The sequence below is a fragment of the Lolium perenne genome, chromosome 4 (genome assembly GCF_019359855.2).
Source record: "Lolium perenne isolate Kyuss_39 chromosome 4, Kyuss_2.0, whole genome shotgun sequence".
In the NCBI taxonomy this organism is placed as follows: domain Eukaryota; kingdom Viridiplantae; phylum Streptophyta; class Magnoliopsida; order Poales; family Poaceae; genus Lolium; species Lolium perenne.
The window spans coordinates 60,745,850-60,763,360 of NC_067247.2; the positions used below are offsets into that span (position 1 = coordinate 60,745,850).

Genomic DNA, 17,511 nt, shown 5'->3' on the forward strand with positions numbered 1-17,511 from the left:
TTGACCATGCGAGTGAAGCACCAAATTTGTGTGCCTGGCTCTTTCGGACGGCACCTGTTTTGTCAATGCGCCTTTCTCGCTATGTGTGAGATCGAACCGTCAAACTGAAGCAAGCGATTTACTTCCTACCTATGAAGATGCACAAGTTTGTTTGGTATTTAGAAAAACATAAATCCTTCCGGGTTAAATAGTTTCATTGGAATACTCCATATGCATGTGTGTTGGGACTAAATTCGCGGTGAACATAAGGTTCAATAGTTTTTGGTTAGTTGATGTATCTTGTTTGTTGGCCGGCGACTTAACAAATTTGTCAATGAGTGGGAAATGGTGCGTTTGCAGCGAAAGAAAAACTTTGCGGGTTACTTTTAAGAAAAGACGGCGTCACAGTACGAAAGCGAAGATAGAGATGGAAAGAACGGGGAAGTAGAAGGGAACGGAAAAGGAAGCGCGCGGGCCGTGTGGAGTGTGTGACGTGCAACCGGAGACATTGACTCGCCGGACTTGTTCCCAAGCCGCGTAGGCCGGCGGGTCCCCAACCGCGAGTGGAGAAGAAAAAGGAACAGCGAATGAGCGAGCCAACTCCCTCCCGAGAAAACAAAAGAAAGAGAAAACAAAATGGCGGGGGGTCGTCGTCGTCTCCACCGATCCCCTCCTCCTCCTCCACCACGACGCCATTACCACTCTCACCACTAGGGTTTCGCATCTCCTGGACCCCACATAAGCCTTCCCGATGCCCTGGTGGAAGCGCTCCTCCGCCATCCACGCCCACCACCACCGCCACCACTCCTCCTCCGCCTCCACGCCGGCCTCCCCGGCCCGCGCCTCCACCTCCCGCATCCCGCGCCGCGATGGCGCCGACCTCGCCGGGGGCCCCCACGACCACCACCAGCCCCGCCTCACCAGGGCGCCGCGCCTGCGCCACGTCGACGACATCGAGGTCGGGGCCTCCGCGCTCCGCATGGACGACTCGCCCACCTCCGCCCCCTCCTCCTCCTCGTACCCCGCTAGGCGGGACGCGCTCTGGTCCGGCCTCGCCACTGCGAGCTCCACGCCGATCTCGCGGTCGCCGAGCAACATGGAGGTGGCGCCCGCGAGGTCCGCCTCCACGCCCCTGATGCCCCGCCCGCTGCCGCTGCCCCACGGGGAGGACCCGCTGTGCCGGGGCCCCGGGAGGCCGCTCCCCTCCCCGAGGATGCTCGACGGGGACTGCAACGGCTCCAATGATTTCCTCGGGCTTGCGGAGGCCGGAGCCGAGAGGGCGGCCACGTTTCCAAGGTGAAGCCCATTTTGCTACGTGTACTACTACTAGTTTACAACAAGCTTCCTTTCTTCGCTGTTAAAGTTCGTGCATACAGTACAGCGTTACTAATTACTACTACGTAGTTAGTACTGTACGTATTAACTAAGAAGCGATTAGGGTGTTCACAAGGAGGCCGCTAGCAGTGGTTTCTCAGTGAATTTGGGATTACCCACAATCTGGGCATATAAGAATGCATAACAACATTGCCTTATGCTGTGACAACTAGCAGGATGGCGTGCACTTTGTAGTGCAGAATGTTTTGAAGTGAGTGAGAACTGTATAGGTGAACAGTAAAATGACCGGGATCAAGACACCAGGGAGGATAACCTTTGCCACAAAGTATAACCATCGTGGAAATATGGAGTTATCTTGGATTAGGGCTTCAGACATACAGTTTCTGTGTAGTTGTACTGCACTCCACCAATAAGACTTTGGGCCTTCCGTGAACTTATAAGCTTATACTAGGAGATCATGGTACCTTGGCAAAATTAGGATGATATGTCAACAAAGTTACTGTGCTTTTGGACCCCCTACGTTGAGTAGGTTTGGTGTTATAATTTTGAATTGGACATGTAGACTATTACCCCCATGGCCAATAGCATTTGAACATAATGACGATTGGTTAAGATACTTGCTTATTTATTAGATCGTGACACGATAAGAAAAGGTGGCTTTGATTGTGATTTCCTGATTTTAACTCGTGAGTGACTGAGATTTCTCAGCACTGAAGTCAGTGAAGTGTAATTTGCTTTGACTAACCTACATGAAGCTCCTAATAAAGAAGATTAAACATGAACCTGATCGTTAAACAAAATCTCTGATGTCGTATTTCAGACAAATGACACTGTTATATTGTTCCAGAACTAGAGAAAAGTTCATATATGTTCCACAACTAAAGAAAAGTTCATAGTGTCTTCCATATTTTTGGGCTTATTTTTTCCCATTTTTCTCTCTCTGTGAACTTTCCTTTCCATGACACACTGATCACATTAGCTCTATATCGGAGTATTGGACAATGAATCTGATTCTGGAATGTCTTCGATGACAGATTTATGTCCCAAACTGTTCAAAAGATTCCAGAGCACAATGGCTTTAGGTCAGAGGGCACAAATGGGGTCACCTTTGGTCAACAGAGAAAGGCATTTAAAGATAAATTCAAGAATAGCTCAGCCGAAACTTTGAACTTTAGGTTGAATATTCCTGCTAAAAGTGCCCCGAGCAGTGGGTTTTCAAGTCCTGTACAGAGTCCTCGAAGATTAAGTAATGCAGACTTCTCATCTTCTGGAATCTCCATCCAGGGCAGCAATGCATTGCCAGCACAATCAGCATGGTCTCCAGATCTATTGGGATCTTCATCCCCTTCTACCTCACCTGAAAATTTTGTGGGTGGGCAGGAGCGATCTCCTCGCTCCAGTCCATTGAGAAGTCCTGCTCTTAGATCAAGATACCCAAGTGCACCTCCATCACCAATGCATCAAAACTTGTTCCCAGAAAACCACGTTTCTCGCCCCGAGGGCAATTTTCACCCATTACCTCTCCCTCCTGTTTCTGTGAGCCCAAAGCAAACAAATTTTAGTCACCAGTCATTTCCAAAAGTTGAGACACCTTCGATGGCTGGTCAGTGGCAAAAACGGAAGCTCATCGGGAGTGGCACATATGGATGTGTATATGAAGCTACCAATAGGTATGTTAAATGCATCTGTATTACAATATTTAGATTTTCAACATTCTCTCACACCAATCTACAGGCACACTGGAGCTCTTTGTGCCATGAAAGAGGTTAACATAATTCCTGATGATGCAAAATCAGTTGAATCTCTGAAGCAATTGGAACAGGTTCGTCCATACCTGTGTTGATGTTGTTTATTTCAGCAGCATGGAGATCGTTACGTTCTTGTTGAATGCGATTGTTAAAAAAAGTTCTCTTCTTATTGAGGATTAAACATCATAATTTTGCTTATGCTTACATCTGAGTTGCCTTTCTTTTACAAGTGTACATTATCTTTCAAGTATATATAGAAATCTGACCATACTCGTTTCATATTTGTGGAACATGGCTCGGCCCCACTATTTTCTTATACGATCTAAGGATCATGCAAATCTTGCACTTCCTGTGACTGCTCATCACATTTGTTTCAGGAAATTAAATTTCTTAGCCAATTCAAGCATGAAAACATAGTGCAGTATTACGGCAGTGAAACTGTAAGTTCTACTTGGCCACAATGATGGAATTTGCTTTGCTGTATAAAGGATATCTAACATTATTTGAATACCTTGCAGACTGAAGATAGATTCTACATATACCTGGAATACGTTCATCCGGGTTCAATTAATAAGTACATTAGCCAACATTGTGGTGCAATGACAGAATCAGTTGTACGCAACTTCACGCGCCATATCCTTAAGGGTCTTGCTTTCCTACATAGCCAAAAAATTATGCATAGGTAATTTTTTTGTTAATCTTTTTCCTTTCTTTTAATCTGATAATGGTTCGCCATTTGCTGTTTCTTAACTTTCTGAACCAAACTGTTTTCTTCGTTTCTTTATATTACCTCTTTTTTTTTATTTCATAGACAAATTGACAGGTGGCTGTGTCCTATTTTGTCCTCCAAACTTTATTATGTATCCAGCTCATTCTATTTTCTTGAGCTTCTTGTATAGCTCTATCCATGTCTTAAGGTGTCACACCCCACCCCCTTGCCGGTATGATTGGCGACGTGAGGCACGATCGACGCCTGAATTCTGGGAACAGAGAGAGGAAGCAAGGAGAGTTGGTTTTTTTTTTTCCTTACTTCAGACTTCTTTGATGTCCCTCCCTGTGCAGCAACACTCGTCTATATACTCCGATGCATCCATTAGCCTCTCAGCAAAGCTAGCCCGCGGCCCAAGGCGGCAAGGTCCATCTCGTCTACATGTGCGGTCGTGACATTACCGGCCCTAACCAATGGCATGGTGAGTTCGATGGCCCGAAGGCTGCATGCAGATATTCCGAGGAACTCTGAAACTTGGCAGTGAGTATTTGTTGATCTTGCTTCGAGAAGCATTCTAACCCCTTTTGGCGGATACCAGGATCCCATTGCTTGTACTCAAGATTGCTTGACGCAACAAAGAATGAAAATAAAGTCCTGCACTTGCATGGTTCTTGTAATTGCTGATGCAAGGACATGTTGTTTTTCTCAGTGCTACTGCTTCCAAGAGGCCAACAATGATTAACAGTGGAAAACACCATCTGATTCCAAGTTTGGAATGTGTTCGTGTTTAGAGTAGCAGGCATCTCAAGCTTCAAATAGAAATGAAACTGAATTGCACCACTCAAGTATGTAGCTCCATTGCTTATCCTTTCCCATACACCTCCTAATTCTGCTACTAGCCCATGACCTCCAAGCCATGAAATTGAATCCAGCAATGGTGTAGTTGCACAATTCTTGGATCACTTGAATTGAAAGCACAAGCAGATAACCGATTTCTGAGCCAACTGAACCAACATTGGATGCAAAAGAACATTCTTTATTATTCCTGGGTCCCACTGAAAGCGTATCTCAGTTGCAAGAATTCTGGACCTGCTATCGTCCCAAACGTTGAAATCAGGCAGCAGATTCAATGCTTCATGGAATGGATCCTCATGGTTCCAGCAAAATAGTTGCTATTTTGTACCCAACCTGTGTCCCTTGAATCTTCCAGATCTAAATGCCCACTTAACCTGATGGCTGAAATAGAACTGCAGACTGCTACTGTACCAAGATCAACATCATGTAACGGCCACTGTTCCTTGCTGCGGAACTGACTCCACCACCAATCCAATGAGTCCCTGCCCTCAGTACAGAGATATTTCATCATAGCCAGAGTACCAGTTGACAGCTTCCATCCTGCATGCCTAGAACCGCCAGGATCTAAATGCCAACTTAACCTACTAACTAAGAGGCGCTCCATATGAAAGAAGGAAATAGCTGACAGAGTAAGCACTAGTAGGGATGATGGCTTGTTGGTAAGCAGAATTAAGCTTTGGCATGTGGACATTCGAGCTATCATTTGCTTGATAAAATAACATAGGATGCCTCAAATGGAGCTGCAGACTGTTATTCTACCAAGAACAACATCATGAAACGGCCACTGTTCCATGTACCTAACCAGACTCCATATATCCAATAAGTACAGAGACATTTCATCATAGCCGCAGTTTCAGTTGGCAGTACTAAATATGTTCTTCACCGTGGTAGCCTGGCCAAGGTCATCTGCACACCTTTCAGCTGATTGCATGCAAACAACGGCCATGGCCGTGGCCTGCATATGGGCTTCTTGTGGCTGTCCCAAACATGCATATCTGGAGGCCATGGTTTCCAATGGACATCGTCGCGCTCAACACTTCCTTGAACCACAGGCCTGCAGAAACGTCCTTGGTATCGTTACACACTGGAACCTCAACAGACAACATTGTGGGGCTGGACTGTGAAGACGCACAACATGTTGGTTGTCCGAGACACACCCCGAGAAACCATAGAGATTGCCACGCTACCATCATCATCCATGCATTTTGTTGAGCACATGGTGAGTGCTCGCTTCTTAGGATCAAGGACAGCTAATGGCTGCAGTTGACGAATAGGAAGGTCTCCGAAGGATCAATGATGTCCGCAGAGATAAGCCCAGTGGTAAGGGTCATGACAGCATGGTCGACGCCACTGATGGTTTGGCGAGGACCCAACGCTGGGTTGAACTTGAGGTCGATGCATGACTGCAGCTGCTTGTCCAGCGAGAGCTCAGCTGGTATGAGGGCCATTGCTTCTGTGTTACCCAAGGACGGAACCACGACTGCAGAATGGTTGCTGCTGTCTTTGATGGCCAAGCTTGATGTCAAACACCTTGTGGGCATGGCGGACGAAGATGGCATCCACATGTGGGACACGAGCACCCACGACCTGATGCATGGAGATAAGCAAGGGAGGTGAATGCTTGATCCCTGGCTGCTTGGGTACTTGATCCGTCGCGGACAACAACGTGGTGGTGGCGGCAAACAGAGACGTGGTGTCCTGCTTCTTGACTCCCAATCGCCGAGCACAAGAAGCAAGCAACCTGTGCGACTCATTGAGGCTTACCGTGATTGCCGCTAGTCTCGCCTCCATTGTTGCTTCCGCCTCACCCATCGCCTCCACAACCTCCACTGAAAACCAAATCTAATCAAAAAAAATTTGGGGAATTTTCTGGGTGGGATTTTGGGGAGGAAAATTTGTGGAAGGAACCTTGCTCTGATACCAAATTGTCACACGGTCACACCCCACCCCCTTGCGGGAACAGAGAGAGAGAGAGAGAGAGAGAGAGAGAGAGAGAGAGAGAGAGAGAGGAAGCGAGGAGAGTTTGTTCTGTTCCTTACTTCAGACTTCTTCGATGCCCCTCCTTGTGCAGCAACACTCGTCTATATACTCCGATGCATTCATTAGCCTCCCAGCAAAGCTATCCCACGGCCCAAGGCAGCAAGGCAAATCTCGTCTACATGTGCGGTGTGACATAAGGACTAACCCCCCTATTGTCTGTTAGCAACTATTGGCTGCTGAAAAAGACACATGGATGTTGATACAAATCATTATATTTTTGCAGGGATATCAAAGGAGCAAATTTGCTTGTTGATGTCAATGGTGTAGTCAAACTGGCTGACTTTGGAATGGCTAAGCATGTGAGTTCCACTTCGTGTCTTGGCCTATAATTTTCTGCTAGCACTACTGTTGCACATAAGTATCCAATAGCCATTTTAGTCCTGATTTTTTTTTGTTTAAATTAAGCTAATATTTGACGCTTTGGAGATGATAATACTATTGTGTTTTTTTAGTTTACTGTGAGAAGGATTGGACGCAAAAAATTAATCTCTGTCTTTAATTATACTATGCTGCATTATGGAGAACCGAGAATTATGTGCTCCATGAGATTTTCTGCATAGTTTTGACATTTGGCACGAGTACTTAGTAAAATATTCCAATCAATTTTTTGGTTGGATTGGTTATTTCAAAATTCAAACTAGTTTTATGTGGATTTACCACTGCAGGGTTTATTTTCTCCAGTGGATTTGAAATTTTAGGTTTTCCTTATTTGCTACCGAGCTACTTTTCTAACTAATTTCCCTTAACTGTTTTTCTTTCAGTTGAGTACTGCGACTCCAAATCTTTCGCTGAAGGGAACACCATACTGGATGGCCCCTGAGGTGCGAACTGGTTATTCTTTGTATTAATCATCATTTTCCCTTTTCCTCCATCTGGTTGCAGCAAGGTTAATATCAGATTGTCAAGCACAGTAGGCATAGAAAAATACTGCCGTGTAGAAACTAGCTGTTTTTGCTATTGTAGTTATTCTCTGGCAGCCAAAATAAAATGTATCACGGTTTCCTTTGGATACCATGCAATGCATTAATCCACTGCTTTGCTGTTTCAGACTACTCAGGAAAAATATAAAAGAGTTGCGTTTTTTTTGCCATGCTAGTGCTCATTCAAAGCTTCCAGGCTGGGGCCGGAACTTACAGACCAAATAGGATCAGAGTCACCTCCATTTGAAGCTTGTTCGGCCAGTTGGAGCTAGAATCACTTTTTGAAAACCAAAAACACTTCTAGGGGCCTTGAATGGTTCCATAAATTTCACATTTTGTTAATAGGAAAAAGGCACCTAACTGGTCACCTCAGGACTATCTGTTTCGTCCACCTATAATTCAGTGATGGGCTTTGCTCTTTATAGATCAATCCCACTTCCAGAACTTGTGGGCATCCACAACTTCGATGGCAATTGCAATGGACTCCTCAGCTCGCTTCCGGTGCCCTCGCTGCCTCCCCCCTGCAATGTAGGATTGACATGACTACTACATGCCTCCCCCTCCATCTCTTGATTGTGTCTGGTTCCAGGTAATAAAGATGATGGTGACAGCATCACACTCCTCAATGCACCTTTGACTGCCTTTGGTGCCTCCAGACTTCCCTGTCACACTGGATCGCTACTGCCGCCGCCTCTTCTGAGTCATATCTGGCACGCCTTTGGTGCCTCCAGACTTCCCTGTCACACTGGATCGCTACTGCCGCCGCCTCTTCTGAGTCATATCTGGCACCACCATGGCTGCCTAGATAGCCATTCCGTGGAATATGGATATTAGACACACAATTTACTCCAAATGGAGCTTTCAACATCCTGTTAGGCATACTCTTTGCTTCTCTTTCTGACACTCCTTCAGTTCAGTGCTGTTGATATGCAGCCCGCCGGTGCATCATCTCCATTCTTAAAATTTAATGAAACCCAATTGAAACCATGTATCCTAACCAGCTGAAACAGTTTCAAAACCTCCTAAAATTTGGTTGGAAGGTCCTGTAAACTTCATGATTAGCTCAATCCCAGGGACCTGAGACTTGCTACCCTGTTGTAAGTATTGAAATCCATGCATTGGAACTTTTTTCTGAGACCTGAAACATTATTGTAACACTTGTGAAACCTGAAGCTTGAGTCTATTGATACATGAAACGTGTTGAATGCGTGCTGTTGAAATTGCATTGTTACTGAACAATGAAGCCTGAGTCCTGGAGGAATCAAGCTTCAGTATAGTTATCGTCTCATTGAGCATGGGAAAGACCAGCATGGTTCCATTCGGCATTGCATCAACGGCATTTGCAAACATCCTCACATGGTCTTAGTTCCTGAATCTCGACTGCCAGATGTGGATGTGAAGCTGACAATGTCAGGGAGGATTACAGTGTGTGCCCTTGCACAGGAGGAATAAGTAACGACGATTTTCCAAGGTTTCTTCTTATTTTGTGCTGATAACGATATTCTGGACTTGATCGGGAGTTTGAGCTTTTGATGCCAGTTCACTAGTATGCTGCAGTCTGCTGCGAATATATGAAAATATGTGTGTCTACCCATTTCCTGTAGTCTTCTTCTGGACTTGAGCTCAGGAAAAATAAAATAAAGCACAGATGTTCCAAACGCTCGAAAGGGATTCATGGTTTTAACGGAATTTTATTTTTATGCGATGTGTGTGTGTACTTCGACACTTATGAGCTGATTTCTCAAACATTGACCATCGAACCGACCTAAGTTAGTACAATTTACATAAATCATGCTGATAACTTTAAACATGTTACAATATGTTCAGGGGATGCTCAACTCCCATGACATCCACCTAGATTAGATTTTGTAACAACCTCTACTGTATATGCCCTTAAATTAAGAGTAAACTTCCCACTTTGCAATCTTAAATTATTGCAGAAGTTCACATTTCAATCTTTATTTTTGTTAACTGTAGTGAAGGGGTAAAGTAAACTGGTCTCATAATTAGTGTTGAAAATAAACGGTTTACGTGTTTAAGGTTGAAACTTCAACTTCTGCAATAGTTCAAGATCGTGAAGTGGACATTTTTCTTCTAAGTTTTTTTGAGGGAAAGCCATCATGGGCACTTTATTGATTCTCAAATGGCATTACATCATTCACCAAACTAGAAAGAATAAAATCTTGGGATCTCCCATCACCAAGCACAAGTTTGGTTTGCTCTACATGAGGAGCAAAAGTATGCTACAGTATTGAGCTCCCTATAGCAATGCTCAAAAATTCCATGATCAAAACCTCTAGCTAAAAAGGTACATTCTTCAAAGATCGCAGAAGCTTCCCTAGCTGAAACCTCTAGCTAAAAAAGTGCGCTCTTCAAAGTTTGGATTATTTCCATACAATCAACATTGACGATCATCTTGGAACATCCAATTTGACCCGCTAGGATCAATCCATCCTTTGGAGCCTGCGGCTCCAACTTCCTTCTCTAGACAGAACGCTGCATCGACGTTCAGTTAAACATAATCCTTCTTTGGTTTAGACCATCCACTCCGTTTAATATTTAGTAGCTCTGGTTTGCAATCTTACTCGATATGAAATCATTTACTCCTTTGAATGGGCGTTTTACTGTAAAATCATTAAATTTTTGTTCAGCCAAGTTGTCATTTGAATGTTCACTTTTTTGTTTTTGTTTTTGCCACTTGGCTTGTTTAATAGAACTGTAAGTTGCTACTCATCACTATATGGCACAGTCACACTTGCGCATTTATATCCCAGGTTGTCCAGGCTACACTTGGAAAAGATGTCGGTTATGATCTTGCTGTTGATATCTGGAGCCTTGGTTGTACAATTATTGAGATGTTCACAGGCAAGCCTCCTTGGAGTGGTCTTGAAGGGGTAATTAATTTGAACCTTTCCCCTTTTTAGCAAAACTAGGATGTATTCTATGAGTTGGATTTATGTAGTTAGTAGCCCACTTTTCAATAATTTTTTTATCTACAAGTAATGATAATTGCTACAGTGGCACCGTAGCCTAATTAAAATTCCTAATGGAGAAGTTATGTATTTTAACATTTGGGTACTTCCCTCTGGGATTCTAAAGCATGGAATCTGCTTTTCTATGGTGCGACAGCCTGCTGCAATGTTTAAGGTGTTGAATAAAGACCCACCAATACCAGATAACTTATCATCAGAAGGGAAGGATTTTCTGAGAGGCTGCTTCAGGAGAAACCCAGCGGAGAGACCTACAGCAACCAAGCTGCTTGAACACCCATTCATACAAAATTCAAATCACTTCAGCCAGAACAGTTCTACACATTCGCTTGCAGGAATAAAATCCCCTGTAAGCTTTTGTCCTCGGGTGCTCTATCCTCCTGTGTTTCAAGATTGTCGTTCACGTGCATGACTTTGCAAGATAATGACAGGATGCTGGACACTCGGTGAGAGAAAAGAAGTCCTGGAAGACTGACACTTGCCTGAGAGGGAAACAAACGAACACAACTGGGTGTGTACTTTCTTCACATTGGTCTGTCTGTATTTTCATGTTTGGTCTGTTCATGAAAGTTTTGCACTATTAGAGATCTTGACCCAGTTAATTATTTACCTTTTCTGACCAGTGAAACAAGCAGCTCTAGAAGTCCTGGGTCACTGGGTCATCGTTTGATGGCCCCAACCAGCTTGGAAACTCATAGCTTGTCCCCTCCGCCACTGAGTTATAAGTCTAGTCCCAGCTCTGCAGCTCATAATACACCAAACGGTATGCATTTTTCAATTGCATGTCCACAGCCTAGTCCATTGCCGAAGCCTAACGGAAAGGAAACATTGAATATGTTTTCGTATTGAAGACGGAGTGCCATCTAGGTGGGCAAGCACTTGTAAAGTACTGTTGTTGTAAAAGGACATCCCGATGGTATGACCACAACGGGACATGAGGGGGCTGTGTGGAGCCTGTAATGTTTATTTTCGACGGGAAATGTGGTGTACCCTTTGTAGCATATTGTTTAGGATTAGCTGTAGGTAAAGCTGATTATCCTAATTGTTGCCAACGCGTAGGACATTAGGGTTGTAATTGTAGCCTGTGTGGTGTTACATGTTGTAAACATACCTCGATGTAATCATTGTTGATGGTTTTTTGGGGGCTCAGGTAACAATAAACGTGAATTGGCAACACAAAGATCGTGTGGTATTGAGGGCCAAGATGTACACAATTGGTGTTCTGTGAATTGAAATGTATAATCTTTTCTGGTGGTAGTAATTGCCCATCTGGTCCTGATCACAGGCTCAATACGCTGCAAGTTTGTTACTCACGCTGGTCATTCTACCTAGCTGGGATGCCAACTTGAACCTTATGATCATCCAATGGATGTGACTAATAAATGCGCAACAGGCTCTGAAGATACATCATAAGTTACAGGCGAAGCTGCATCTTTCTGTCCAGCATGAGTTTTTCATTACCACGATAGAGACCGCGTAACAGAGGCTAACCACTTGTACGGCTCATGTGGCTTTTCTGTTGACACAATAGTCATCCGACCATGTGGAGCATACTGTGATTTTTTGACAGGTAGCGTAGTGTGATCTTTATAGTACTGAAGGGTGTTGATTTATCTTGTTAGAAATGAGTAAAGAGATGCGGAGTAATGGGTGGGGCTGGGACGCTGGGTAGTGTTTAGATTGAAGCCCTATTCTCCAGTCAATACGATTGTTGTGCATATATGCACACGAAATATACATTACCGATCTTTCTGGTTTTTTGATAAAGAATGCTTTATTACTTTGATAAGAAATTACATTCAGCCTCTGCATAATCAGATGCACACAGCTGTTTATGGGGTCAAGTGAAAATTCTGATAAAACAAAACTAGGCGAAATACATATCGAAACGATGAAATATAAAACGCCTAAGGTGTGGATGGGGCTTCAATCCGTAGACTATGCTGCCACCCACGTAGGAAAAAAGTATCCCTCGCCGTAGCCTCCAACCGTGTACAGACCTCCGTAAACAGGTCTCGGTTCTCCACTCGCTGAAGAGGTAACCACGAACGGAGAATAGTTGTGCATCTGTATATAACCTGCAAAAGGGAGCAATTTTTGTCGTTAAAAATCTTGTCATTTCTACTTAGCCAGAGCGCCAAGATGATTGCTAGCGCCCCCACCCTAAGAAGCAACTTGAACCTTGGATCGACACCATGTAGCCAATTGCCGAAGACATTGGCCACACTAGTCGGGGGAAACAGGGTAGACCCTACTTGGATGACTGACCATATAGATTTCGCAAATTGGCACTTGAAGAAAAGGTGTTTAATCGTTTCCTCCTGTTGACAGAAAACACACCGTGTACTTTCATGCCAGTTTCGCTTAACAAGATTGTCTTTGGTGAGGATAACTCCTCGACGAAGGTACCATCCAATTTTTTTGATTTTTAATGGTATCTTCATCTTCCAAATTTTCTTATTATTATCAACTGGTATATCAGAATGAAGGATCACATTGTATAGTGATTTTACCGAGAAAGAGCCACAGAAAAGAAAGCAAAGCATTCACTCCTAAACTAAAGAACTAATCTACTGAGCTAGCCTCCCGTTATGCGCCAATGCTTGAACAGGACCGTTCACCTTTACCAAGCCAGTTTCCTATAGTTGACCGATACAGTTCGACCGATTGAGACAGCAGGGCGGATTCCACCCTGGATTCATTCGGTTTTGGTGATAGTTGTATATCTCCAAGCCGGTGGATCAGGGCATTCCATGCTAACAACCTTTGTCCAAGTAAAACTCGTCTGAACATCACATTCGGAGGTGAGGTATCCATTACCTTAGCAATGGTATCACTTTTGCGACGAACAATAGTATACAAAGTAGGTTACTATTCACTTAAGTGTGCATTGTCTAACCAAGTGTCCTCCCAGAACCGTATCGGTGCCCCATTTTTAATCGAAAAAGTACCATGGCGGAAGAAGACATTCTTTGCCGCCAGGTAGTATCAATTTGAAGACTGTTCTAGGCTTCTTCTACTAGCCAATGGTTCCTCGTGCTCTAACCATCATTGGTGAAAGAGCAAGCTCTACTTTTCACTCTTACTTCTAAAGATTGCCCAATTTAATTATCTGTTTCACCTTTTGCCATTTGTGCATTATTTATTTATTTATTTTATAGTTTACCTATTTAATTACTTTCTATTCATAGACATAATACCCACTTGTATATTAAAATGAATTATAGGAATTCTGTTAAATCATGGAAGACACTCATTTTAACTCCAAAGTGAGTAAATACATGTTTCGGAAATTTGAATAACTATAATCTGAACTAGGCTTCTATTTATAATTTTTAAAATTAGAAGCCTGTTTTCATGTTGTAAAATTTAGAAAATGTTTTCTAGAATCTTATAGAGGAGAAAGGAAAAATAAATAAAATATACAGTTGATTTTTGTAGACTTCTGGTATTCAAGAAATTTAAATATACAATATAATTTCGAGTATAGTTGCAGGCTTCCAACCTGACACCGCTTTGCTACTTTTCGAAAGAGGAAGAGAAGTTGCTTGTACGAGACTGCGCCTCCCCGCTGGAAACTCCAATGGCATTTTCGGTAAATGAAAGCAAAGCGAAGCTTTACTATTAGGCAAACCGAATATGCCCAACATATACCTAGCATATTCAGTTTATACCCTACCATATTTAGTGCTTGATATTTGGCCATTATGGTCAGGATTGGTATCCATGTATATCTTGTGTAAATGCCTATATATATGAGATACGTGAAAGACCACAATGTGTGGCAAATCATTCTCCTTTTCTAATTCTATCATGGTATCAGACAAACGATCTCACGCCTCCGCCCCCTTTTTCTACCGCCGCCGCCCTAAGGTAGTCGCCCCACCTCGCCGCGCCGCCTCTCCCATGGCCGCCGCCGCTGAGCTCCCCCTTCCCCCTCCCCTCTCCCCGCTACACACCACCACGCCGCGCTTTGGGCTCAAGCCACGGCGATCCAGAGCATCAAGTCTCTCATCCCCGTCACCCTCGACCTCAAGGCCTCCAACTTCACCAAGTGGCGCAATTTCTTGCAGGTTGCCGTCACCCAGTACGCCCTCGCCGACCACCTCGTCTCCGCCGTCCCCCTCGCCACCGACCCCGAGGACTGGCTGCGGATGGACTCCACCGTCCTGCACTGGCTGTACGGCTCCATCAACACCGACATCGTCGACATGGTGATGACGGAGGCGCCCAACGCCTTCACCATCCTCTCACGCATCATCGCCCTCTTCCGCGACAACCAGCAGGCGCGCACGGGCTACTTCGAGCAGAAGTTCCGGAACATCGAGCAGGGCGACAAGAGCGTCAACGACTACTGCCTTGAGCAGAAATCGGTCGCCGACGCCCTGGCCGACAACGGTGCTTCGGTCACCGACAACACCCTCGTCTGGAACACCATCAAGGGTCCCTCCGACGACTTCAAGGAGGTTGGTAGTATGGTGCCATACATGACGCCCTTCCCCGACTTTCCGCAGTTCCGCAACCTGCTGCTCCTCCACGAGCTCAAGCCCTCCACCAAGCGCTCGTCCACGCCGGGGGTCTTCTACTCCGCCCCTACCCCTGGCGGCTACCGCGCCCCGGCGCCACCTGCACCACCCGCCTACGGCGCCCCTCCGAGTTACGGCGCTCCCTTGGGCCAGGGTGCCCCCGCTGCTCCTCACCGCGGCCGGGGGAAGAAGAGGAAGACCGGGTACCCCTCACCGGCACCCGTCCCCACCGTGCAGAACCCATGGACCGGCGCCATCCACATGTACCCCATGGTCGGGCCTCCAGGGGTCCTCGGGCCTCGCCCCTTCGCGCCCGCCCCGCGTCCCTCGTACGCGCCTCCGCCACGACCAGCCGCGCAGGGGTACCTCACCTACCCCACGCCCCCTCCGCCGGTGACGTTCTCCTACCCCGGCCAGGCTCCGTATGGCGTCCCTTACGGCGCCTCCCCTGCACCAACCTGGGATCCCTCCGCCCTCGCCAACTACTTCAACACCATGAGCCTTCAGGATCCCACCGACTGGCACATGGATACGGGCGCGTCCGCTCACATGTCCTCGGACGCCGGTAACCTACTCACCCTCTCCTCATCTCCACCACACTCTCGTGTTCTTGTTGGAGATGGTTCCTCTATACCGGTCACTCAATCCGGACATGCGTCTCTCTCTACAAATTCATCGCGCACACTTTCCCTTCGTGATGTTCTTGTTACTCCTCGCATTGTTAAAAATCTTATTTCTGTCCGTCAATTTACCACTGATAATTTCTGTTCAGTTGAATTTGACCCGTGGGGTTTTTCTGTGAAGGATCTCAGGACAGGGGCCGTGATTCTCAGGTGCAGTAGCACGGGTGACCTCTATCCGGTCACCTCGACGCCATGCGCTCACCACCGTCTCCCCGGACTCCACCCTTTGGCATCGGCGCCTCGGTCATCTTGGTCATGGTGCTCTCCAATGCCTTGTGTCATCCGCGTTCCTCCCATTCACCAAAGTTTCCCCCACCCCTAGTACTTGTCATGCTTGTCAACTAGGACATCATGTACGGTTACCTTTTTCGGCTTCTACCACACAAACTCATCGTGCTTTTGAATTAATACATTGTGATTTATGGACATCACCTGTGGAGAGTGTTTCTGGCTATAAGTATTTTCTTGTCATCTTAGACGATTTTACTCATTATTTGTGGATGTTTCCTGTGCGGCCTAAATCTGAAGTGTTTTCATTGCTGTCTAACTTTCGCAACTATGCTGTCACTCAGTTTCCCCTCTCCATCCAAGCAATTCAGATGGACAATGGCAAAGAGTTTGACAATCATGCTCTTCACGCTCTTGCCGCCGCACACGGTATCCTCCTTCGTTTCTCATGCCCATACACGTCTCCACAGAACGGTAAAGCTGAACGCATTATTCGCACCGTTAATGATATTGTTCGCACTTTGCTTTTTCAAGCTCACGTGCCCGACTACTTTTTGGGTTGAATCTCTTCACACCGCCACATACCTCCTCAACCGCATCCCCACTAAAGCTATTTCCGCGCCATGCCCTTTTTTCGCCCTGTTTTCCATAACTCCTACTTACTCTCATATCCGCACTTTTGGCTGTTTGTGTTCTCCTAACACCGCTGCTACTATGCCACATAAATTATCTCCTCGTTCGGTCGCCTGTGTTTTCCTAGGTTACACATCTAACCATCGGGGCTATCGCTGCATGGATATAGAGTCTCGGCGCATCATCATCTCACGACATGTGGTTTTTGATGAGAATCAGTTCCCTTTTGCTCCCGGTTTTCCGGTTACTAACTTGCAGCAGCACACCGCCTCACCACCGCTCGACATCGATCCGATCGACGTCCCCGTCTCGGTGCCCATGCCCCCCATGCACGCTGGGCCGCATCGCTCTGCAGAGGTGCATCGGCCCACTGGGCCTCCCTCTCCACCAGCCGTCTACGCGCCGACGCCTTCAGCCTCGCGTACGTCGGCTTCCACGCCGGCCCCCTCGCCAGCGTCCTCACCACCGGCCTCACCGAGCCGGGCCTCGCCAGCTCCTGGGTCGTCTCCCGTGGCCTCCCCCGCCTCATCGTCTCCCGCGACACCGGCCTCCCCCGCCCGGGCTTCACCAGCACCTGGCCCCTCACCGGCTGGTTCGTCTCCTGCGGCTTCGGACGACGATGAGGCTGCACCGCCTGATGCCGTGCCACCGCCTACCGCCCCGACCGCGCCAGTTCACCACATGGTGACTCGCCGTCAAGCCGGCAAGGTCTTCGGCCCGCGCCCCCGCCTCAACCTCCACGTCGACACCGCCGCCTCTCCCTCGCCGGTCCCTAAGTCAGTTCGCGGTGCTCTCAATGACCCGAACTGGCTAGCGGCCATGACCGACGAGTATGGCGCCCTCCTCGCCAACGACACCTGGGAGC

The 17,511-nt window shown here is 46.4% G+C and overlaps 2 protein-coding genes across 3 annotated transcripts; both read left to right on the plus strand.

Moving 5' to 3' along the window:
- The first annotated feature begins 557 nt into the window (after positions 1-557).
- Positions 558-11,833, plus strand: LOC127292699 (mitogen-activated protein kinase kinase kinase 5). Of its 2 annotated transcripts, none has more exons than XM_051322146.1 (11): positions 558-1,275; positions 2,349-2,984; positions 3,049-3,136; positions 3,440-3,502; positions 3,581-3,744; positions 6,890-6,965; positions 7,428-7,487; positions 10,361-10,480; positions 10,716-10,925; positions 11,008-11,108; positions 11,200-11,833. In XM_051322146.1, the coding sequence occupies exons 1-11, from the start codon at positions 731-733 to the stop codon at positions 11,423-11,425; spliced, it is 2,289 nt and encodes a 762-aa protein (XP_051178106.1). In that variant the 5' UTR covers positions 558-730; the 3' UTR covers positions 11,426-11,833. The 2 variants fall into 2 exon arrangements, with proteins under 2 accessions (XP_051178106.1, XP_051178107.1); XM_051322147.1 differs by having other exon boundaries at positions 561-1,275; positions 11,008-11,087.
- Positions 11,834-14,159: 2,326 nt separating this feature from the next.
- On the plus strand, positions 14,160-17,269 carry LOC127346825 (uncharacterized). The gene is made up of 4 exons (XM_051373083.1): positions 14,160-14,171; positions 14,650-15,724; positions 15,875-15,935; positions 17,002-17,269. The coding sequence occupies exons 1-4, from the start codon at positions 14,160-14,162 to the stop codon at positions 17,267-17,269; spliced, it is 1,416 nt and encodes a 471-aa protein (XP_051229043.1).
- Positions 17,270-17,511: the final 242 nt, after the last annotated feature.

Excerpts from the sequence above, each read along its gene's own strand:
- LOC127292699 (XM_051322146.1), top strand. The coding sequence starts at position 731 with ATGCCCTGGTGGAAGCGCTCCTCCGCCATCCACGCCCACCACCACCGC. Across the intron at positions 3,503-3,580 it reads AGTATTACGGCAGTGAAACT|ACTGAAGATAGATTCTACAT; the intron begins GTAAGTTCTACT and ends AATACCTTGCAG. Across the intron at positions 11,109-11,199 it reads TGTGTACTTTCTTCACATTG|TGAAACAAGCAGCTCTAGAA; the intron begins GTCTGTCTGTAT and ends TTTTCTGACCAG.
- LOC127346825 (XM_051373083.1), top strand. Across the intron at positions 15,725-15,874 it reads TCGTGTTCTTGTTGGAGATG|TTGAATTTGACCCGTGGGGT; the intron begins GTTCCTCTATAC and ends ATTTCTGTTCAG. Across the intron at positions 15,936-17,001 it reads ACAGGGGCCGTGATTCTCAG|AGGTGCATCGGCCCACTGGG; the intron begins GTGCAGTAGCAC and ends ATCGCTCTGCAG.